Source organism: Procambarus clarkii, chromosome 23 (genome assembly GCF_040958095.1).
Source record: "Procambarus clarkii isolate CNS0578487 chromosome 23, FALCON_Pclarkii_2.0, whole genome shotgun sequence".
In the NCBI taxonomy this organism is placed as follows: domain Eukaryota; kingdom Metazoa; phylum Arthropoda; class Malacostraca; order Decapoda; family Cambaridae; genus Procambarus; species Procambarus clarkii.
The window spans coordinates 15,847,212-15,871,580 of NC_091172.1; the positions used below are offsets into that span (position 1 = coordinate 15,847,212).

General features: G+C 44.7%; 1 protein-coding gene across 1 annotated transcript; it reads right to left on the minus strand.

Annotated features, from left to right (window-relative positions):
* Positions 1-18,309: 18,309 nt before the first annotated feature.
* Positions 18,310-23,638, minus strand: LOC138367696 (uncharacterized). Its single transcript, XM_069329661.1, has 3 exons — positions 23,533-23,638; positions 18,887-18,894; positions 18,310-18,729 (listed from the first exon to the last, which is right to left on the minus strand). The coding sequence occupies exons 1-3, from the start codon at positions 23,636-23,638 to the stop codon at positions 18,310-18,312; spliced, it is 534 nt and encodes a 177-aa protein (XP_069185762.1).
* Between the last annotated feature and the right edge of the window lie 731 nt (positions 23,639-24,369).

Below are 24,369 nucleotides of genomic sequence, written 5' to 3' on the forward strand. Positions count from 1 at the left end.
CTACACATGGGAACATAAAGATATATGAACCTGCAGAAGGTCTATATGGTCAGGTATGAGGCAACTTCTGATACTTCTCAACTTCTTCTTCAACTTTTCCTCTTCTCAAAACTTTGGTCTTACGGGCTATTCATGCCCGTGCCACCTCTTGGGTGGATTAATCTTCGTCAATCATCGACTCAAAACCTTTCAATCAACAGGTCTAACGTCCATTATATTAAACCAGCGCGACTCTATTATTAGTAGTAATAGTAATATTTTATTATATTTTTTTAATATTACTATTATTATTATTATTATTATTATTATTATTATTATTATTATTATTATTATTATACAGAGAAATCAATTATTATACAGAGAAATCACAATAACGTTAGATATCAATGAACAAATCCACAGGATCAATGATGAGGGTTCGAATCTCATCAAGGAACACTCAGCGCATAGGTTCGAACCTCATCACGGCTTCTGTGGATTTGTTCATTATTATTATTCAGCTTCGACTTGCAAATGGTACAAGGCGGTCATGAACGTCTTCATTGTCACGTTAGTAATGTGTTTACTTCCTGTTTACATTGTTCCAACAACAGTCCCAAGACTTGTATTTGTTCAGGACTTTGTTCTGGACTGACGTAGACTTGGTGGTTGGACAGTAACCAGTGTTGTGGCCTTATATTAATAACCACTCAACAGGTTGATAGGCCTTAAGGCCAACGTATATCATATATACTAGTACTATCCCACCGTTAACATACTGACTATGGCAGTTGGTAACAGTACATGTTTCGAACGTTGGTCAGTCTGATTCAGTTCGAAGCTGTGACACGAGACGAGTTTCATTCACTCCCAGTCTGTACTGTTAATATTCTCTAAACCAACGTAACCACAACACCTTACCTAGTCTTACCTAGTGCTAACTATTCAGAAACACGCAATATATCATAAAATTAACTTAATTTAGGAACAAATCCGCTTGGTATTACACTGCATAAATGATTTATCACTTCAGCTAGTTGGCAAGTTGTAACACCCATGACCTCCCCCCCCCCCCCCTTAGAGTTCACACCCAGGGAAGCCTTCTCCAAGAGGTCAGCCCAGATGACCTCCGGATTATCTTGTTGTTGATTAAAAAAATTCCTGGGTTACTCTTAGTCAGCATAGTTTCAAGTATGTAATATTTCATGATTGCAATGGAATTAGACTCCAGATTCTCATGTGTAAACATCCATGGATCTCCCCCTTTTGGCCAGGTCAGAGGTCAGTCACACACGTAATTAATAACTCCTCTCTTGAAGAGTGTATGGTGAATGTCAAACAAGCTTATTGAAATATTTTTTAAGTGTTTGTGCACGTGTGGCCCGACCCCCCTAGCATTTCTGATCTAGGTAGCCACAGCAGTCTCCCCCTCCCCCCTGTTGAGTTGTATATAGAGGTCCGGTAGAGACTTAGTTGAGAGAGAGTGCCGGACACCGGGGTCCAGAGAGGTTGTGGAGAACATCGGGAGGTGACAGAGGGAGAGACAGAGGTCTTAAGGTAATGTGTGTGATCTCTGAGGTTTTGTTCCATGTCCCAATTTCTTAAATTTTTGCCAGTGTTAGAGTAGCATTTATAAGTGGTGATTGACATAATTTTGGTCTCAATAAACTCGTTAAATTTCCCGTCTTTGTCAATTGTTGAATCCTCTTAGCCTTTTGGATATAGTGGCTGACAACCGTTTTCATAATTAATGACAGTCATAGAAAGTACTCTCCAAGTCATGCAATGTTTCTTGCCTCGTTGCTTGATATAGTCTCAATGGTCAAAGGCAGATGGTGGCAGCGTATTTAATCCTGTGTTAGCATTTCCTTATTGGCAGTGTACCTTTTTAGTTCCGGTGTAACCATCATATGTCAGCTCATAACAGTGTTACCCAGTGCAACCGATGGGTAAGTGTTACTCAGGATAAGTAGTGTTTATATTATTAGTTTAGTATCCATTATAGTGGTGTTCCATTATAGTGGTGTTACATTTATACGGGTGTTACAAAGTGTGTAAGTCAAATACTGACTTATTACAGTCGTGGAGAGCCTGTGTGTGTGTACTGTTGTCTCGGAGTGGAGGCTGAGTTGAACCACTGATCTTCCACACAAGTTCTGTGGGAGATCCACAAAACTGCCTTCACTGTTGCCACCCCAAAGACGCAGTTGTTATTTTATTTTTTTGTCTACTTTGTGATTAAAACTGGCAATTTCTCACATATTAATTTATCATATTACTTGTTTTGTTTTGTATATAGTTAGGCCTAGGAGAGGTTAGGTTCAGCGTTTTAATTATGAAGAAAATTATTAATACTTATAGTTCGTGGGTGAAGCCTTTAGCAACCCGTCCTCGACTCGAATTCATTACATCCAGTGGTCGACCCCACAGACGCATTCATAATTTTTTACATGCTGTTCATTCAAAACTTGAATTTACTCAAATATAAATTATTATTATAATATATTAGCATATTGTGCATATATAGGCATAGGATAGGTTAGGTGTTTAGGTTCTGTTGGCGATTATTTGTATTTGTAGTACGTGGGTGAGGCATTTACAGCGTTGTGGTTCAAACAAAATTCATCAGTGAAGCACTTGTTCCGGAAGTGTTCGAACGTCATCAGTTGTGAGTCGTGTGTAAACCGTTTTTCATTCATAAGCAGGGGGTTAGGCGGGTGCATGGAATCATTTTGGGTCTTTGTTTGGAGGACGGGCTGGCCTTTAGAGAAGTGTGTTTCATTTACCAGTTTCGAACATAAGAAGGGAATAAAGCATTGTTCGAGAAAAATTGGCAAATAATAAATTGTGAGTCGTGTGTGTAGTGTTCTTCCCTGCACAAACTCGTCTACTGGAGTAAGAGACATTTGAGAAATGTTATGAGAATGGGCTGCACAGGTAGCAGGAACGACACGAAAATAAGAGTTGGCCCCAATGCACTCAGCTATTGTATTTAATTCAGTTCAGAGGGATTTTTCATTGCATTGTGCGTAGCATGTGAGGCCAGGGTGTATTGGTCCCAGTTTGGGGGTCAGGGCCAAGGACACGCCTCTGTGTCCTGGCACAGAACATTGGGTGTTTCACTATATATTTATCTGTCAAAGAGTCTTCCGGATAACTTCATCTCATCAGTCAGTCACTATCAAAAGCGAATGTCTTTGTTGATTATGGACCTCTTGAAGAATTTGAAGAGAAGCTTTGAGCATTCTCTTGCGAGATGTCTACTAAATATTAATCACTTGAGGTATGCGAGACTATGCACATGGAAATCACAACAGCGTGATATTTCAATGGAAAAATCGGGAGAGCAGCACTGGGGATCGAACCAGCGTCCTGGTGACTGCCAGACGCTCACAATACCTCTTATCTGAGGCTGTTCTTGGTACTTTTATGTATTATAACGCTGTAAGTAACTTCAGTTCCGGTAATCCAAGAACGCGTAAGTATCCGGCATCTACATAATTTTATTATGTATATCGGGCCAGTTGAGGAGCAGTAGGGAGAAGAATGTTGGGGAAAAATAGGGAAATGAGGGCTGAGGGGAGAGGAGGGGAAGAGCAGAGAAGGTAAGAGGAAGAGGGGAAGGGGTGGGGGAGAGCAGAGAGAGAGAGGGTAAGAAGAGGGGAAATTATTTACTACGTCACTACTATCGAACCGAATGTAATTATTATTATTATTATTATTATTATTATTATTATTATTATTATTATTATTATTATTATTATTATCACAGCTAGGCAGCCATACAATAGTATTAGACAACTACAGGTCAAGAATCATTAAAGCAGTTTTGAAAGAATCAGACGTGAACATTTAACGATTAAGTCCGAGAGATGATTGGTGGGAGCGTCACTGAGATAATTGGCCTCCTAACGACCCCTCATTAACTACCGCTAACAACCTAACAACCACCTGCCTCACCTGGAGTCATCAAGGTGGTAAAGTATGATGGCTCCTTAATTAGTGCCCCCCCCCCTTTTATGCATTCTTCTTATGCTTTTCTTAATTCAGAAAAACGCTTTGTTGTCTTGTTGCAAGTGTATAGAGGGAATGCCTTGTGCTTGGGTGTTGAAGGAGGCGTTTATTATTGTGTCTTGTGGGTTGCTTCTCGACTCCTGCCACCTGTGTGTATCCCTTTTCACCCAGTCACATTGTTTACCTCCACTCCCTACCCCTTGTCACCTCTCTACTCCCCTCTCCACCTCTCTTCTCTCCCCTCCCCGCCTCTCTACAACTCTCCTCACTTCTCTAATCCTCTCCCCACCTCTCTACTCCTCTCCTCACTTCTCTAAGCCCCTCCCCACCTCTCTACTCCTCCCCTCACCTCTCTAAACCCCTCCCCATCTCTCTACTCCTCTCCTCACTTCTCTAAGCCCCTCCCCACCTCTCTACACATCCTTACACAACTCTCAACCCCTCTAAACACCCTTCTTCCCCCATGCTAGTCCCCCCCAAGGGTAAAATTAGTGTTCTGGTGAGGCAATAATGATGGGGGACTGCGGTGCAGTATATCGTCTCATTATATTATAATATGGGGCAAATAAGGCCTCCAGAATATTGAACTTTCTTTTAACTTTTACGAAGTACTCAGTTCATTTTTGTCTTCTAATTGATTGTGTAGTATTTTTAAACATTAACTTCAATCTTCAATATAAACATTAATATTAAAATTAATATTAACAAGTTCTGAAAGTTTATATACTCGTGGTGTGTATATATATATATATATATATATATATATATATATATATATATATATATATATATATATATATATATATATATATAATTAGAAACATCAAATGATCTGATGTTCCCATCACTGAAATATAAAAAAACAGTTAAAAAAATTAAAAACAATTAAAAAAAAATAAAAATTAACCATACTCACGAAATGAACGGTATGGTAAACAACACAGCTCAATTCCAATGCAATGTCACACAGAATAATTAAATATAGATAAAAATAACTCGAAAGCAATGAAAATTCTATTTATCATTGAAATCGTAAACATTGAAATGGAATTTAACATATTTTGTATAGCGTTTTTTGCTTTTACGTGCAACAGATGGCACTGTTTTTCTAAAAAAAGCATGTTTTTTCCTATCACAGGTGAGGCATGTATATAGTAGGTATATAAAAACATGTGGCTATTCGAATGCAACGTTGTGTAAAAATTTCACAGCAATCTGTAAAGAGCTTTCGAAGATTTCCTTCACGTGAAAAACACTTGAAAAACACAGTTTAAAAAAAAAACATGTTTTTTTCTGGCACAGACGGGACATCTATATAGCATATAAAAACCCGCTCGGATGCGAATGGAATGTTGTGTCAAAATTTCCAAGTAATCGGTGAAGAACTTTCGGAGATTAGCGATTTTGAACAAACGAACATTGACATTTTTATTTATATAGATGCATATGCCTTCGGTTAGTATCACGCTCCAGATAATATGTTTATATTTTCGGTGGACGGTCCTGGGTTCGATCCCTGGTCAGGGTAGAGGGCATTCATTTTCAGTCTAGTTCTAGAATACTTTGTCAAGTATTCTTTCTCTCTCTCTCTCTCTCTCTCTCTCTCTCTCTCTCTCTCTCTCTCTCTCTCTCTCTCTCTCTCTCTCTCTCTCTCTCTCTCTCTCTCTCTCTCTCTCCTCTTTGAGACTGTGTCGGGTTTCGTCAAAGCCAACAAGAGTAATGACCACCACACACCTTCACCCATTCGGAAAGGAGGTCAGAAGGCTTCGACCTGTGGTGTCCGCCATTATCCCTTCACCCCTTGCCCTCTCCTAGTCTCATTACCCTTCCTAGTCCCCACTCTTTCCTCAGTCCCTTCCTCTCTCTCTCTCTCTCTCTCTCTCTCTCTCTCTCTCTCTCTCTCTCTCTCTCTCTCTCTCTCTCTCTCTCTCTCTCTCTCTCTCTCTCTCTCTCTCTCTCTCCTCTCTCTCTCTCTCTCTCTCTCTCTCTCTCTCTCTCTCTCTCTCTCTCTCTCTCTCTCTCTCTCTCTCTCTCTCTCTCTCTCTCTCTCTCTCTCTTTATATCGTCCCCATCTCTATTCCTCTTCTATTCATCCTCTCCCATATACCTATTCCGTTATACGAAACGCATCCATTCATTCTTCTTACCCCCCCCTACCCAACAGTCTACTTTATGTGAATTGTCATTCCATGGTCATATCAAGTTGAAAGTTTTTGCGAAGGTTGGGTAATTATAAGGACTTAGCGCTAAGCCAGAATGGCTTAATAGCACTTGGGAGGGATATGAGGACATGGAGCTGGTGTGTGAGGACGGTGTGAAGGTATGGCCACCCTGCTGGAGCTGTGGCCACCCTGCTGGAGCTGTGGCCACCCTGCTGGAGCTGTGGCCACCCTGCTGGAGCTGTGGCCACCCTGCTGGACCTGTGGCCACCCTGCTGGACCTGTGGCCACCCTGCTGGACCTGTGGCCACCCTGCTGGACCTGTGGCCATCCTGCTGGAGCTGTGGCCACCCTGCTGGAGCTGTGGCCACCCTGCTGGAGCTGTGGCCACCCTGCTGGAGCTGTGGTTACCCTGCTGGAGCTGTGGCCACCCTGCTGGACCTGTGGCCACCCTGCTGGACCTGTGGCCACCCTGCTGGACCTAAGGCCACCCTGCTGGACCTGTGGCCACCCTGCTGGACCTGTGGCCACCCTGCTGGAGCTGTGGCTACCCTGCTGGAGCTGTGGCCACCCTGCTGGAGCTGTGGTTACCCTGCTGGAGCTCTGGCCACCCTGCTGGAGCTGTGGCCACCCTGCTGGAGCTGTGGCCACCCTGCTGGACCTGTGGCCACCCTGCTGGAGCTGTGGCCACCCTGCTGGACCTGTGGCCACCCTGCTGGAGCTGTGGCCACCCTGCTGGACCTGTGGCCACCCTGCTGGAGCTGTGGCCACCCTGCTGGACCTGTGGCCACCCTGCTGGACCTGTGGCCACCCTGCTGGACCTGTGGCCACCCTGCTGGACCTGTGGCCACCCTGCTGGACCTGTGGCCACCCTGCTGGACCTGTGGCCACCCTGCTGGACCTGTGGCCACCCTGCTGGAGCTGTGGCCACCCTGCTGGACCTGTGGCCACCCTGCTGGACCTGTGGCCACCCTGCTGGACCTGTGGCCACCCTGCTGGACCTGTGGCCACCCTGCTGGACCTGTGGCCACCCTGCTGGACCTGTGGCCACCCTGCACCAGCTGAAGTTCCAAGACCACCACATCGACCCTCCTACTATCTCCTTATTGAAAGGAGAGTCTCATTGTTAAAGTTATGGAGAGGTTATCGTTGACTCTCCTTTCAGAAGAAACATATTTAGAGCAATACGGTAGGATCGATCTCACGTTTTTTTTGGCCTTCTCAAACACCCGCACTACGGGACGTACCCACGACGATACACCCATAACTGGAGGTTCTTCTGCCCTTCTGGCATTTGCAATCTCCCTTACGTGCTCGAGACATGCCAAAGATCAACAGACTCGAGGCCTACCAACGCACTCTCCATCCTCCGTTGTTCGTGGCTTCCAAGATCGTGTTATCAACGCACGAATACGCACCGGAGTTCGTGGAGCCATTAGGTTCCTTCAATATCTGCGATAGTTTAGATATTGTAGGATAGCTGTTAAAATAATTGAACAGTTGTTTTTGAAATGTATGAAAACTATTACAGCAAGCGACGGAGGTGTGAGCATCATAGCCTCCAGCCTTTTGTTCACTTCGCCCAGGTTAAACGAATTATATATATATATATATATATATATATATATATATATATATATATATATATATATATATATATATATATATATATATATATTTACACACATATATATATATATATATATATATATATATATATATATATATGTCGTACCTAGTAGCCAGAATGCACTTCTCAGCCTACTATGCAACGCCCTATTTGCCTAATAAGCCAAGTTTTCATGAATTAATGTTTTTTCGACTACCTAACCTACCTAACCTAACCTAACCTAACTTTTTCGGCTTCCTAACCTAACCTATAAAGATAGGTTAGGTTAGGTTAGGTTAGGTAGGGTTGGTTAGGTTCGGTCATATATCTACGTTAATTTTAACTCCAATAAAAAAAATTGACCTCATACATAATGAAATAGGTAGCTTTATCATTTCATAAGAAAAAAATTAGAGAAAATATATTAATTCAGGAAAACTTGGCTTATTAGGCAAATCGGGCCTTGCATAGTAGGCTGAGAAGTGCGTTCTGGCTACTAGGTACGACATATATATATATATATATATATATATATATATATATATATATATATATATATATATATATATATATATATATATATATATATATGTGTGTAAATATATATATATATATATATATATATATATATATATATATATATATATATATATATATTTACACACATACTAGCTGTACCCGGCCACGCGTTGCTGACCCAAAGCAACCTTCCTCTGTCTCCCAGTCGTCCCCACCATTCCCCCCTCCCCCGTCCCCTCGTCCTTCCAATCATTCCTCACTCCCTCGTCCCTTTTTCCTCCCCATCATCCCCCACTCCATCATGGTCCTCCCAACCATTCCCCACTCCACCATTCCCTTGTCCTCCCCACTATTTCCCACTCCCTCGTCCCCTCGTCCTCCCTACCACTCCCTCTTCTGATGATCAAACGATCTGATGTTCCCATCAGAAAATTGGGAATATCAAAAGATCTGGGGCTAGATTCACGAAGCGGTTAGGCAAACACTTACGAACCTGTACATCTTTTCTCAGTCTTTGGCGGCTTTGTTTACAATTATTAAACAGTTAATTATCTCCGAATTACTATGATGCTGTTTATAACAATAACAACAGTTGATTGGCAAGTTTTCATGCTTGTAAACTGTTTAATAAATGTAAACAAAGCCGTCAAAGATTGAGAAACGATGTACACGTTCGTAAATACTTGTGTAACTGCTTCGTGAATCTGCCCCAGCTGTTCCCATCACTGAAGTATAAGAAAAAAAAAGAAAAAAAACGAAATGAAAAGTAATGAAAAAAATAAAAAAAATAAACTATACACACGAAATGAACAATGTGTAAACAAAAAGCTCAATTCCAACGCATTGTCACACAAAATAATTAAATCAAAATGAAAATAAATCGAAATTTATAAAAATTAAATTTATCAATGAAATTGTAAACATTGAAATGGAATCATAACATATTTAGTATAGCATGTGTTGGACTTATGTGCAACAGATGGCGCTGTTTTAAAAACCGCATGGTTTTACCTGTCACAGTAGTGTTATCTATATAGTAGGTATATAAAAACACGCGCGTATTCGAATAGAACGTTGTGTTAAAATTTCAAAGCAATCGGTGAAGAACTTTCGGAGATTAGCGATTATGAACAAACGAACATTTCCATTTTTATTTATATATATATATAATATATATATAATATATATAATATATATATATAATATATAATATATATATAATATATATATATATATATATATATATATATATATATATATATATATATATATATATATATATATATATATATATATATATATATATATATATATAATTCTCAGCTCCCCCACCCCTCCCTATTCACCAATAGGTTTTATCTTGTTTCTCGTTTTTCTTATTTTCCACTTTCATACCTATCTTCTTCCATCTCCCTTAACCCTTTTCCCTTCCTTTTTTTCATCTTCGCCTTTTCTCTCCCCCCCACCCCCACCCCAACCCATCACAGGAAGAGGGCGGATAATCACTTAATATGAGGTTCTAAGAAGCAATTCCTTCAAAAGAGTTCCTTTGAGGCCCCTGACACGGCGTCAACCACCGCTACACTGACAGGAGACCATTACCGCCATAATAATAACAGTAATATCGACATTGGCTTCATGGCAGAATTTCACTCACAGGTGGAATATACACACAGTGTTCTGTATTAAAAAAGTGAGGCGGAACATGTGATGATGACAGAGGACCGTGAGTCTTGTGGATAATGTAAGCACTCGGAGGGGCCCCAAAACACCACCTTACGGAACGCCGCCGTACCAACACGCCACGGAGACGGCAATGAAGATCTTTAACGATTCTCCTGGAGGTAAACTACTGCATGGGTTGATGCTAACTACCGGCATTTGAGGAGGAAAAGTGCCACTTGAGGGGCAGACTTAAGCGGCACTTGAAGGAGCTTCGAACGACGTCTGGAAATTACGGAACATGACCCGACAGGGAAAATCGTATTACACGGGGTGAGGGTGGAGGAGGCGGGTTGTAAATCAATGAGACAGCGGGCTTCTAGCGTGGAGATGTTTGTCTTTGAGATCTGGGCGGATCTCCGTCTCTGTTCTTGCTTGCCAACTACCCTACCTGTCACTCACCTGTCACTCACAACACCCGCTCCAGCGCCTCCAGATGGAGGACTTCCAAGAAAACCACACCCGCTTGAGTGAGTTGTGTCGCGCTATCAACCAGTAATCAGCATACCTGGGCAGACGAGAGGAGATATGGTAGACTGTCATCAGCCAATCAGCTATCAGTCTTCACAGGGATGAATGGTGGAAGCCATCAGATCATCATCTGTTGCCTGTTCTGTTATATGTTATCTTTCTGTTGTCCTGTTGCTCTTCTTAGCTATTGTTTCTATGTTGAAGCGGTAATCTATTCTTCAGAATATTGTGTGTTGCTAAGTTCCCTTGTTGCTAAGCTCCCTTTTTGCCAAGTTAACTTCATGCTAAGTTCCCTTGTCGCTAAGTTCCCACGTTGATAAGTTCCCACGTTGATAAGTTCCCTTATTGATAAATTTCTTTGTCAAGTTTCCTTGTTGATAAAATCCTTTGTTAATTCGTTCCCTTGTAGATAAATTCCCTTGTTGATAAATTCCCTTGTTGATATGTTCACTTGTTGATATGTTCACTTGTTGATAAGTTCCCTTGTTGTTAAGTTCCCGTGTTGATAAGTTCCCTTGTTAAGTTCCCGTATTGTTAAGGTCCCGTGTTGACAAGTTTCCTTGTTGATAAATTCTTTTGTTGATAAATTATCTTGTTGATAAGTTCCCTTGTTGTTAAGTTCCCTTGTTGATAAGTTTATCTGATGCACTTCTGCACTTCCCGTCTCTCTGATGCACTTATGTTTTCCTGTTGTAACTATGTCCAGGTCTAGATTCACGAAGCAGTTTAGCAAGTACTTACGAACGTGTACATCTTTCCTCAACCTTTAACGGCTTTGGTTACATTTATTAAACAGTTTACAAGCATGAAAACTTGCCAATCAACTGTTGTTATTGTTATAAACAGCCTCCTGGTGCTTCGGAGCTCTTTAACTGTTTAATAATTGTAAACAAAGCCGCGAAAGATTGAGAAAAGATGTACAGGTTCGTAAATGCTTGCGTAACTGCTTCGTAAATCTGGCCCCGGGGTATCTTCCGGTCTTCCAGTGAAGCACCTTGATCCCACTCCAAGATCTTGGCCTGACTGACCAAGTCAACCAGTCACGTCTCCATCGTGACGCTCTCATGATAAGGCAATGGCAGATAGCCTCTGGCCGTGAATCATGTGATTGACCCCCGCCTCAGCCACACCCTGAATCAACCGCATCCAGAGTCTACTGGAGTTTACTTGTTTCGACCAGATTTCGACCTGCTTCGAAAAAACAAATTCGACCTGTTCCTTGCCAAAGGTTTGACCTGACCCCCGGGCAATTTCCGACCCGGAGTGGAATTGTATGATCTTAACACACACACACACACACACACACACACACACACACACACACACACACACACACACACACACACACACACACACACACACACACACACACACACAGGTGATGAAGGAACAAGTGATGAAACTTAGGACGGGTGAGGACAAGTACACAGAGAATGACAAAGAGGTGTGTGAAGAAGTCAACAAAAGGTTCCAGGAGGTTTTTACAATCAATAGAACAAGGAGAGGTCACGATGCTAGGAGAGGTGGCAGCAAACCTGGCTACCTTGGAAAGGTTCGAAATTACAAGAGATGAGGTCAAGAAGCACCTATTGGAGCTGGACATGAGAAAAGCTGTTGGGACGGACGGAATCTCACCATGGGTGTTGAAAGACTGTGCAGGAGCACTTTGTTTGCCTCTCTCCATAGTGTATAGTAGGTCACTGGAAACAGGAGACCTACCAGAAATATGGAAGACGGGTAATGTAGTCTCAATATACAAAAAGGGTGACAGACAAGAGACACTGAACTACAGGCCAGTGTCCTTAACTTGTATACCATGCAAGGTGATGGAGAAGATTGTGAGAAAAAACCTAGTAACACATCTGGAGAGAAGAGACTTCGTGACCACCCATCAACATGGGTTCAGGGAGGGTGAATCTTGCCTTACAGGCTTGATAGAATTCTACGATCAAGTGACAAAGAGTAAACAAAAAAGAGAAGGACGGGCGGACTGCATTTTTTGAACTGTCGGAAAGCCTTTGACACAGTACCCCATAAAGGGCTGATGCATAAGCTGGAGAAACAGGCAGGAGTAACTGGTAGGGCGCTCTAGTGGATAAGGGAGTACCTAAACAATAGGAAGCAGAGAGTTACAGTGAGGGGTGAGTCCTCAGATTGGCGTGAAGTCACCAATGGAGTCCCACAGGGCTCTGTACTCGGACCTATCCTGTTTCTGATATACGTAAACGATCTCCCGGAGGGTATAGACTCATTCCTCTCAATGTTTGCTGACGACGCCAAAATTATGAGAAGGATTAAGACAGAGGAGGACAGCTTGAGGCTTGAAGAAGATCTGGACACGCTGCAGGAATGGTCGAACAAATGGTTGTTAGAGTTTAACCCAAGCAAATGTAATGTAATGAAGATAGGGGTAAGGAGCAGGAGACCAGATACAAGGTATCATTTGGGAGATTAAATAATTCAAGAGTCAGAGAGAGAGAAAGACCTGGGGGTTGATATCACGCCAGACCTGTCCCCTGAAGCTCATATCAAGAGGATAACATCAGCGACATATGCCAGGTTGGCTAACATAAGAATGGCCTTTAGAAACTTGTGTAAGGAATCTTTCAGAACTTTGTATACCACATATGTCAGACCAATCCTGGAGTATGCGGCTCCAGCATGGAGTCCATATCTAGTCAAGTATAAGACTAAACTGGAAAAGGTTCAAAGGTTTGCCACCAGACTAGTACTCGAACTGAGAGGTATGAGCTACGAGGAGAGACTACGAGAATTAAACCTCACTTCGTTGGAAGACAGAAGAGTTAGGGGGGACATGATCACAACATTCAAGATTCTCAGGGGAATCGGTAGGGTAGATAAAGACAGGCTATTTAACACAAGGAGCACACGCACAAGGGGACACAGGTGGAAACTGAGTGCCCAAATGAGCCACAGAGATATTAGAAAGAACTTTTTTAGTGTCAGAGTAGTAGACAAATGGAATGCATTAGGAAGTGATGTGGTGGAGGCTGACTCCATACACAGTTTCAAGTGTAGATATGATAGAGCCCAATAGGCTCAGGAATCTGTACACCAGTTGATTGACAGTTGAGAGGCGGGACCAAAGAGCCAGAGCTCAACCCCCGGAAGCACAACTAGGTGAGTACAACTAGGTGAGTACACCCACGTGTGGTCTCAACAACTTATAACATAAAACGCTCCTGTTAGTCACTCTTGTTAATATCTTGGAAGGACTCTACAAATTATCCCAGCTAAATGTGTTATTTTTAAGACACAACTAGAGCAAATTCACAAGGGCCGTGACGAGGGTTCGAACCTACGTCCGAGAGGATCCCAGACGCTGCCTTAATCCTAGGATCCTTTTGGACGTCGGTTCGAACCCTCGTCACGGCCCTTGTGGATTTGTGCATTTGATGCATCACTCTATTGTGATTTATGTGTGTAACAACTAGAGCATTGGTGTGAGGGGGGAGAGTGTTAGTGTGAGGGGAAGAGTGTTAGTGTTAGTGGGAGAGTGTTAGTGTGAGTGGGATGGGTGAGGGAGGGGGGGGAGAAACATGTGAGGGGACGCTGGTGGGAGGGAAGACAGTGTATGGGAGGCACTAACCCGGCACTGCTTCTTGTGCCAGACGCCACCGACACGAAAATTAAACCCAGTCTGGTGCGGGCCAGATAGCCGTGGTGGAAGGGTGTGGGAGGGCGTGCAGGGAAGGGAGGCTGGGGCGTGACGTGGGTGTGGGATGGACCTATTGGGGCCAAGACAAACCCGGGGAGGGAAGAGATATAGTGGTTGTGGCTCGGAGCCTTAACCACACTTTTATCCCTGTGGCTATAGCACTTGCACGGAACTCCAATAGGTTTGCCAGACATGTTTACCCTTCCCTAGAGCTGTGTTGATTGTTGCTGCTTTACAGGCAATGTTATTTTCACAGTTTATTTCCGACACTCTTCATATATTTATGTATTCATTACTTGCTCTGTGGCATCTATTCCTGTTTTTCTCTGTCCTTTGACTTTTGTATTTCTAGTTGCAAGTGTGTGTGTGTGTGTGTGTGCGTGTGTGTGTGTGTGTGTGTGTGTGTGTGTGTGTGTGTGTGTGTGTGTGTGTGTGTGTGTGTGTGTGTGTGTGTGTGTGTGTGTACTCACCTAGTTGAACTCACCTGGTTGTGTTTCCGGGGGTTGAGCTCTGGCTATTTAGTCCCGCCTCTCAACTGTCAATCAACAGGTGTACAGATTCCTGAGCCTATTGGGCTCTATCATATCTACACTTGAAACTTTGTATGGAGTCAGCCTCCACCACATCACTTCCTAATGCATTCCATTTATCAACCACTCTGACACTAAAAAAGTTCTTTCTAATATCTCTGTGGCTCATTTGGGCTCTCAGTTTCCACCTGTGTCCCCTTGTGCGTGTGCACCTTGTGTCAAATAGCCTGTCTTTATCTACCCTATCAATTCCCTTCAGAATCTTGAATGTGGTGATCATGTCCCCCCTAACTCTTCTGTCTTCCAGCGAAGTGAGGTTTAATTCCCGTAGTCTCTCGTAGCTCATACCTCTCAGCTCGGGTACTAGTCTGGTGGCAAACCTTTGAACCTTTTCCAGTTTAGTCTTATCCTTGACTAGATATGGACTCCATGCTGGGGCTGCATACTCCATGATCGATCTTACATATGTGGTATACTGTACAAGGTTCTGAATGATTCCTTACACAGGTTCCTGAATGCTGTTCTGATGTTAGCCAGCCTCGCATATGCCGCAGATGTTATTCTTTTGATGTGGGCTTCAGGAGACAGGTTTGGTGTGATATCAACTCCTAGATCTTTCTCTCTGTCTGTTTCATGAAGGACATCATCTCCCATTCTGTATCCTGTGTCTGGCCTCCTGTTTCCACTGCCTAGTTTCATTACCTTGCATTCGCTTGGGTTGAACTTTAGTAGCAATTTGTTGGACCATTCATTCAATCTGTCTAGGTCATTTTGTAGCCTCCTACTATCTTTCTCTTTCTTAATCACCCTCATAATTTTTGTATCATCAGCAACCAATGAGAGGAACGAGTCTATTCCCTCTGGGAGATCATTTACATATATCAGAAACAGTATAGGTCCAAGGACTGACCCCTGCGGAACTCTACTGGTGTCGCCTCGCCACTCCGAGACCTCACCCCTCACAGTGACTCGCTGTCTTCTGTTGCTTAGGTACTTCCTTATCCAATGGAGTACCTTCCCTTTCACTCCTGCCAGCATCTCCAGCTTTTTCACTAGCCTCTTGTGTGGTACTGTGTCAAAAGCTTTCTATCAATCCAAAAATATACATTCTGCCCACCCCTCTCTTCCTTGCCTGCATTTTGTTGCCTGGTCATAGAATTCAATTAATCCTGTGAGGCATGACTTGCCATCCCTGGACCCATGCCGATGCTGTGTTAGAAAGTTCTTTCGCTCCAGATGTTCCACTAGCATTTTTTGCACAATCTTCTCAATCAACTTGCATGGTATGCAAGTTAGGGACACTGGCCTGTAGTTCAGTGTCTCCTGTCTTTCCTCCTTCTTGTATATCAGGACGACATTAGCCGTCCAAATTTTTGGCAGTTCCCCTGTTACCAGTGATTTATTATACTATTTTATTGCCACCATGGAGAGTGGCATGCACAGTACTTCTGCACCTTCCTTTACTATCCATGGTGAGATTCCATCCAGGGCTAATAGCCTTTGTCACATCCAACTCTAACAAGAGCTTCCTTACCTCCCCACTCGTAATCCCAAACTCCTCTAGTGGTGCCTGGTTACCTATTCCCTCTTTTATCTCTGGAACTTCTCCTTGCTCTAATGTGAAGACCTCCTGGAATTTCCTACTGAGTTCCTCATACACTTCCTTGTCGTTTGTAGTGAATCTGTCTGCCCCTATCCTCAGTTTTATTACCTGTTTCTTCACTGTTGTTTTCCTCCTGATGTGGCTGTGCAGCAATTTAGGTTGAGTCTTTGCCTTGCTTGCTTTGTCATTTTCATATTATTCTTCTGCCTCTCTTCTCACCCTCACATATTCATTCCTGGCACTCTGGTATCTTTCTCTGCTCTCACGTGTCCTGTTATTTCTATAGTTTCCCCACACCCTTTTACTTTGCTGCTTAGCTTGCTTACATCTCCGATCAAACAGGCGGTTTCTTGTCTGCATTTCGTGTTTTTTTCCTTTTGGGCTGGGACAAACTTGTCTGCTGCCTCCTTACACTTCTGCATGATGTGGTCCATCATGTCTTGGGCCGTCTCCTCTGAGTTCAGTTTTCCAAGTTATATCAGTTAGGAATTTTCTTATCTTCTAATAGTTTCTCTTTCGGAATGCCAGCCTTTTGTTTTCAGATCCCTCTCTTGAACACATTAATTCTTCTTCGACCAGATACTCAAACATCAGTACACTGTAACCGCTCATTCCCACGGAGGCCTCGAAACCGATTTCCCTTATGTCGGAGTCGTTCAGAGAGAAGACTAAGTCGAGTCTCTCTGGTTCATCGTTGCCTCTCATTCTTGAGGAGGGTCCCCTGACATGCTGGCTTAAAAAGTTTCTTGTCGCCACCTCCAACAGTTTAGCTCTCCATGTTTCCTCTCCTCCATGCGGTTCCTTGTTCTCCCAGTCTATCCTTCCGTGATTGAAGTCCTCCATGATGAGCAGATGGGATCTATTTCTACAGGCAGCAGAGGCTGCCCTCTCAATTATAGTGTTAACTGTTATGTTGTTGTTGTCGTTCTCTAGACGGGGTCTTCTGTCATTTGGTGGAGGGTTGTATATTACTGCTACTACTACTCTTGGTCCTTCCATTGTCATGGTGCCTGTTATGTAGTCTCTGAAACTCTCGCAGCCCAAGATAATCATCTCCTTGAAACTCCATTCCTTTCTCATTAGTAGGGCCACTCCGCCTTCTCCCCTTCCTTCCCTCTCTTTCCTTATTACAGAGTAGTCCTGGGGAAACACTGCCTTTATTATAATAATTTGAGTTTTGTTTCTGTGAATCCAATTACATCCTGGTTAACTTCTTGTGCTCTTTCCTTAAGTTTGCTTGCCTTGCTTTTAATCCAATCTATGTTCGAGTACATCACCTTGAAGCTGACTCTCTTCTGTCCATCCTCAGCTTCTGTTGATTCCACGGGAGTAGGGGAAGGGGTGGGCTATCGGGATGGGGGGACTTAGGAAGGAGGACCTGAGGGATCTGGGGTGTGAAGGGGGGGTGAGAGAAGCTGGTCTGGGGAGGGTGGGGGAGAAGGGAGGGCTTGGGGGGTTTGGGGAGAGGGGGCGGCTTGGTGGGGTGTGTGTGTGTGTGTGAAGGAACACAAGATGTTTACTGCAGACAGTAATACAATACATGAAAAATAGAGCGATTTCTCGTAGTTAAGCCCATTCCACTGGGTGATACGTTCCCTGGGTGATACGTTCCCTGGGTGAGACGTTCCCTGGGTGAGACGTTCCCTGGGTGAGACGTTCCCTGGTTGATACGTTCCCTGGGTGATACGTTCCCTGGGTGAGACGTTACCTGGGGGAGATGTTCCCTGGGGGAGATGTTCCCTGGGTGAGACGTTCCCTGGGGGAGATGTTCCTTGGGGGAGATGTTCCCTGGGTGAGACATTCCCTGGGTGAGACGTTCCCTGGGTGATACGTTCCCTGGGTGAGACATTCCCTGGGTGAGACGTTCCCTGGGTGAGACGTTCCCTGGGGGAGATGTTCCCTGGGGGAGACGTTCCCTGGGTGAGACGTTCCCTGGGTGAGACGTTACCTGGGGGAGATGTTCCCTGAGTGAGACGTTCCCTGAGTGAGACGTTCCCTGAGTGAGACGTTCCCTGGGTGAGACGTTACCTGGGGGAGATGTTCCCGGAGTGAGACGTTCCCTGAGTGAGACGTTCCCTGGGGGAGATGTTCCCTGGGTGAGACGTTCCCTGGGGGAGACGTTCCTTGGGGGAGATGTTCCCTGGGGGAGATGTTCCCTGGGGGAGACGTTCCTTGGGGGAGATGTTCCTTGGGGGAGATGTTCCCTGGGTGAGACATTCCCTGGGTGAGACGTTCCCTGGGTGAGACGTTCCCTGGGTGAGACGTTCCTTGGGTGAGACGTTCCTTGGGTGAGACGTTCCTTGGGTGAGACGTTCCTTGGGTGAGACGTTCTCTGGGTGAGACGTTCTCTGGGTGAGACGTTCTCTGGGTGAGACGTTCTCTGGGTGAGACGTTCTCTGGGTGAGACGTTCTCTGGGTGAGACGTTCTCTGGGTGAGACGTTCTCTGGGTGAGACGTTCTCTGGGTGAGACTGGGGAAGACAAAAACTCTCTCTCTCTCTCTCTCTCTCTCTCTCTCTCTCTCTCTCTCTCTCTCTCTCTCTCTCTCTCTCTCTCTCTCTCTCTCTCTCTCTCTCTCTCTCTCTCTCTCAATCCAACTCACCGCAAAATCTGAAATATAAATAATATACAAAGCGAGAGAACTCTGTAATCGCATTAAGCTTTATAATCTTCTAATGGCGGAACCAGGATCTGACACTCGTCACTGTAAGCAACCCGTTCTCGCACTTGCTTTTAGTCAATATTGACTTATTAAATAAGTGCATATGTGACACACTAATTTATTGTGAATATTTTAGTTTACCTTGAAAAGCTTCATAGAAAACACCGACCTTACCTAACCTTCTTAGTATGTTAAGATAAGCATCTTATTGCTTCTTAATTACAATTATTACTTAACCTATACCTATAATAGGTTAAGTAATTACTTACTAATTACTTACTTACTTATAATAGGTTAAGTAATTACTTACTGACCTATACCTATAATAGGTTAAGTAATAATTGTAATTACGAAGCAATAAGATGCTTATCTTAACATACTAAGAAGGTTAGGTGAGGTCGGTGTTTTCTATGAAGCTTTTCAAGGTAAACTAAAATATTCACAATAAATTAGTATGTCACATATGCACGTATTTAATAAGTCAATAATGGCTATACGAAAGTGCGAGAACGGGTTGCTGTAAGCACATGTAGGCGAGTTCATTCAGGTGAGTACACACGCAAGAGCTCACGCAGTCACGCACTCTCAGTCTGTGCTGTCATTCAACACGCAACAACACGCACTCATTATACGTCACCTCACCAATTATGCGACCAGCGGGCGTCTGTACGCAGAGTTTCGAACCCTGTACAGTTGTGGAAGAAGCTGCTGTGGGGTTTTGGACCCCGAGTTCCAGAGGTGGGATGTTGGTGGAGCGCCGCAGGACCAGTGGACGCCCACAGCAAGCAGGACCAGTGGACGCCCACAGTGTAAGGGAGGACCAGCCGTGCTCAATGTTGCTTGGAGTTTCCTTACCGTGGACGCCAGGTGGCCGCCCTCGTGGGCGTGATATACGTGTGGTGACAGTCGGGTGTGGTCACCTGGCCTCCTGGCTAATGTTCTTACGTGTTTGTGTACCAATGATTTGCTTCTGGATTCTTGTTTACCTATTTCATTTGTGTTGGTGTTCGTTTCTTGCCTGGCTGTTTGTACCTCGGGAGATTATAGCGGGTGTTGACAACCTCACTACACACACCGTAAGGTTTCCTGCTGCTTGTTATTCCCGTGTTTGTTCTCCCCCTTCGCATCCTTTCGCTTTACCTCCCTCCCACACCCTTGCTTTATCGCCCTTTCCAAACACTTCCTCTCCCATCTTCATTCATCACCCCTCTCCCCACCCTTCCTCTTGCCAGACCAAGTCCCCCATCTCCTTCCTTTCCATCTCCCTCCCGGGCCCGGCATCCTCTCCCTGACAGCATCCCTGGCAGCCTCCCCAGCTGAGTTTGACCGCCTTCAACCTCTCTTGACACCAAGGGCATTTTAAATTTCTTTTTATTTCCTCTAGCCTTCACAGGATCTAATTACTATGGAAATTGGGAGCTCCTTTTTATAGGAATGTCTAATACCCTTTAAGCGACATGATGTCCATCAAAGGCGCGGCAAGTAATGTCTTCAACTTGTTGAGCAGTATTTTTAAGTCGGTATAAAGTGCACTTTATTGATGAAGGAGTTTATGTGATTCCTGAGACATAAGACTCGTGGTCCTCGTAGCCACGAGTCTTATGTCTCGCGCTCTCTCTCTCTCTCTCTCTCTCTCTCTCTCTCTCTCTCTCTCTCTCTCTCTCTCTCTCTCTCTCTCTCTCTCTCTCTCTCTCTCTCTCTCTCTCTCTCTCTCTCTCTCTCCGTCTCTCTCTCTCTCTCTCTCTCTCTCTCTCCCCGTCTCTCTCTCTCCGTCTCTCTCTCTCCGTCTCTCTCTCTCTCTCTCTCTCTCTCTCTCTCTCTCTCTCTCTCTCTCTCTCTCTCTCTCTCTCTCTCTCTCTCTCTCTCTCTCTCTCTCTCTCCGTCTCTCTCTCTCTCTCTCCCCGTCTCTCTCTCTCCGTCTCTCTCTCTCTCTCTCTCTCTCTCTCTCTCTCTCTCTCTCTCTCTCTCTCTCTCTCTCTCTCTCTCTCTCTCTCTCTCTCTCTCTCTCTCTCTCTCTCTCTCTCTCTCCCTCTCTCTTTCTCTCTCCCTCTCTCTTTCTCTCTCCCTCTCTCTTTCTCTCTCCCTCTCTCTTTCTCTCTCCCTCTCTCTTTCTCTCTCCCTCTCTCTTTCTCTCTCCCTCTCCTTTCTCTCTCCCCCCCCCCCACACCACCCCCATAATCCCGAGGACTTCCTGAAAACAACTTCTACAACGGATTAATTTGCATATAGACACAAGGAAAACAAAACACCAAATTGGGTATTGATCCGCCAATGAATGACACCTGTCGCTAGGGTTATACGCTGAGGGCCATCAACACCTGTGGAATAACTTGGACCATCGGCACCTGTAAAGGACTCCTGATGTACCGGACCATACAACTGGACCCTAACCTACGCACCTGTGTATGACACCTGTTGCTGCGATCACACACACGGACTTTCAACACCTGTTGATGAAGACCAGCTGTCCCTCAGATGATGGAGTGAGACGACCAAAGACAGACAGACAGACAGACTGTGCATGTGTACTGGGTGTGCGAACAATGGGACGAACACAACTAGAGGACCTAAAGGAGATATTTAGGATCAGTAATCCTATACGATTTGTTTAAGATCCTTACTCCTAAGGTTCTGTACACACTACCCCCCACACACTCACTCAGCCATACACTACCCCCCACACATTCACTCAGCCATACACTACCCCCCACGCATTCTCTCAGCCATACACTACCACCCACACATTCACTCAGCCATACACTACCACCCACACATTCACTCAGCCATACACTACCCCCCCACACATTCACTCAGCCATACACTACCACCCACACATTCACTCAGCCATACACTACCCCCCCACACATTCACTCAGCCATACACTACCCCCCACACATTCTCTCAGCCATACACTACCACCCACACATTCATTCAGCCATACACTACCACCCACACATTCTCTCAGCCATACACTACCCCCCACACATTCACTCAGCCATACACTACCCCCCCACACATTCTCTCAGCCATACACTACCCCCCACACATTCTCTCAGCCATACACTACCACCCACACATTCATTCAGCCATACACTACCACCCACACATTCATTCAGCCATACACTACCCCCCACACATTCATTCAGCCATACACTACCACCCACACATTCATTCAGCCATACACTACCCCCCACACATTCATTCAGCCATACACTACCACCCACACATTCACTCAGCCATACACTACCCCCCCACACATTCACTCAGCCATACACTACCCCCCACACATTCTCTCAGCCATACACTACCACCCACACATTCACTCAGCCATACACTACCCCCCACACATTCTCTCAGCCATACACTACCCCCCACACATTCATTCAGCCATACACTACCCCCCCACACATTCACTCAGCCATACACTACCACCCACACATTCACTCAGCCATACACTACCCCCCACACATTCTCTCAGCCATACACTACCCCCCACACATTCATTCAGCCATACACTACCCCCCACACATTCATTCAGCCATACACTACCACCCACACATTCATTCAGCCATACACTACCACCCACACATTCATTCAGCCATACACTACCCCCCACACATTCACTCAGCCATACACTACCACCCACACATTCACTCAGCCATACACTACCCCCCACACATTCATTCAGCCATACACTACCCCCCACACATTCACTCAGCCATACACTACCACCCACACATTCACTCAGCCATACACTAGCCCCACACATTCACTCAGCCATACACTACCACCCACACATTCACTCAGCCATACACTACCCCCCCACACATTCACTCAGCCATACACTACCCCCCACACATTCTCTCAGCCATACACTACCACCCACACATTCACTCAGCCATACACTACCCCCCACACATTCTCTCAGCCATACACTACCACCCACACATTCACTCAGCCATACACTACCCCCCACACATTCTCTCAGCCATACACTACCACCCACACATTCACTCAGCCATACACTACCACCCACACATTCACTCTGCCATACACTACCACCCACACATTCACTCAGCCATACACTACCCCCCACACATTCACTCAGCCATACACTACCCCCCCACACATTCACTCAGCCATACACTACCCCCCACACATTCTCTCAGCCATACACTACCACCCACACATTCACTCAGCCATACACTACCTCCCACACATTCACTCAGCCATACACTACCTCCCACACATTCACTCAGCCATACACTACCCCCCACACATTCACTCAGCCATACACTACCACCCACACATTCACTCAGCCATACACTACCACCCACACATTCACTCAGCCATACACTACCACCCACACATTCACTCAGCCATACACTACCACCCACACATTCACTCAGCCATACACTACCACCCACACATTCACTCAGCCATACACTACCACCCACACATTCACTCAGCCATACACTACCACCCACACATTCACTCAGCCATACACTACCACCCACACATTCACTCAGCCATACACTACCCCCCCACACATTCTCTCAGCCATACACTACCCCCCACACACATACACTGGGCTTGGAACCGTTCGTGTAGAGACAGATGGTGGCAGTCAAGATAGCGAGACTTGACATCGTAGAAGTCCTGTCGGGCTTCCTCCTCCGGCGAGAATCTCATCCGGGCTTCATTGAAGTCAAATTTAACGTAAAATGAAATAAAAATAATCAAATACATATATGTAGCATTTCTGGTTAAAAAAAGTAATTAAAAACCAATAAAATAAATTATATTAGTAAAATATATTAACACAAAAAGAAAAATTTTAACAAATAAGAAAACAAAAAGTAAATATTTATTTGTCGTTTCGAGAAATAAATGAAATTCGAACATCCAACATTACGCAATGTTATTTGATAAAAAAAATCATAATTAAAAATGGAAAGTGTGCCGGCAGCTCGTCAACTTCACATGTGATCGAACAGATTAAATTTTATTGTGTAATTATGTAATTCAGGTGATGAAAGTTGGCGGGGAATAATCAGGTAACTGTGTTACCTTGGCGCGTCGTGCTCTGCCCTCGACCCTCTCCTCTAATTATGTGATTAGTTGGGTGTTAGTGGAAGGGTAGAGGGGGAGGGAGAGAGTGGGGGGGTGAGGTGAGGTGAGAGAGAGAGAGAGAGAGAGAGAGACAGACAGACAGACAGACAGAGATAGATAGAGACACAGAGAGAGTGTGAGAGAGGTAGTGGGAGTGACGTGAATGAGAAAGTGGAGTGAGATGAGTGATGATACGAGGTACAGAAGGGATGATGATGGAAAGAATAGTGATGAGGGATCTATCTTCTTTACGCAGCAACCCCAACAAACACCTGGATCTGGGTATCCCGCCAGGTCTGTGAAGCAGCACC

Bases quoted from the DNA above. Each gene is read 5' to 3' on its own strand.
- LOC138367696 (XM_069329661.1), bottom strand. From the start codon at position 23,638: ATGAGATTCTCGCCGGAGGAGGAAGCCCGACAGGACTTCTACGATGTC.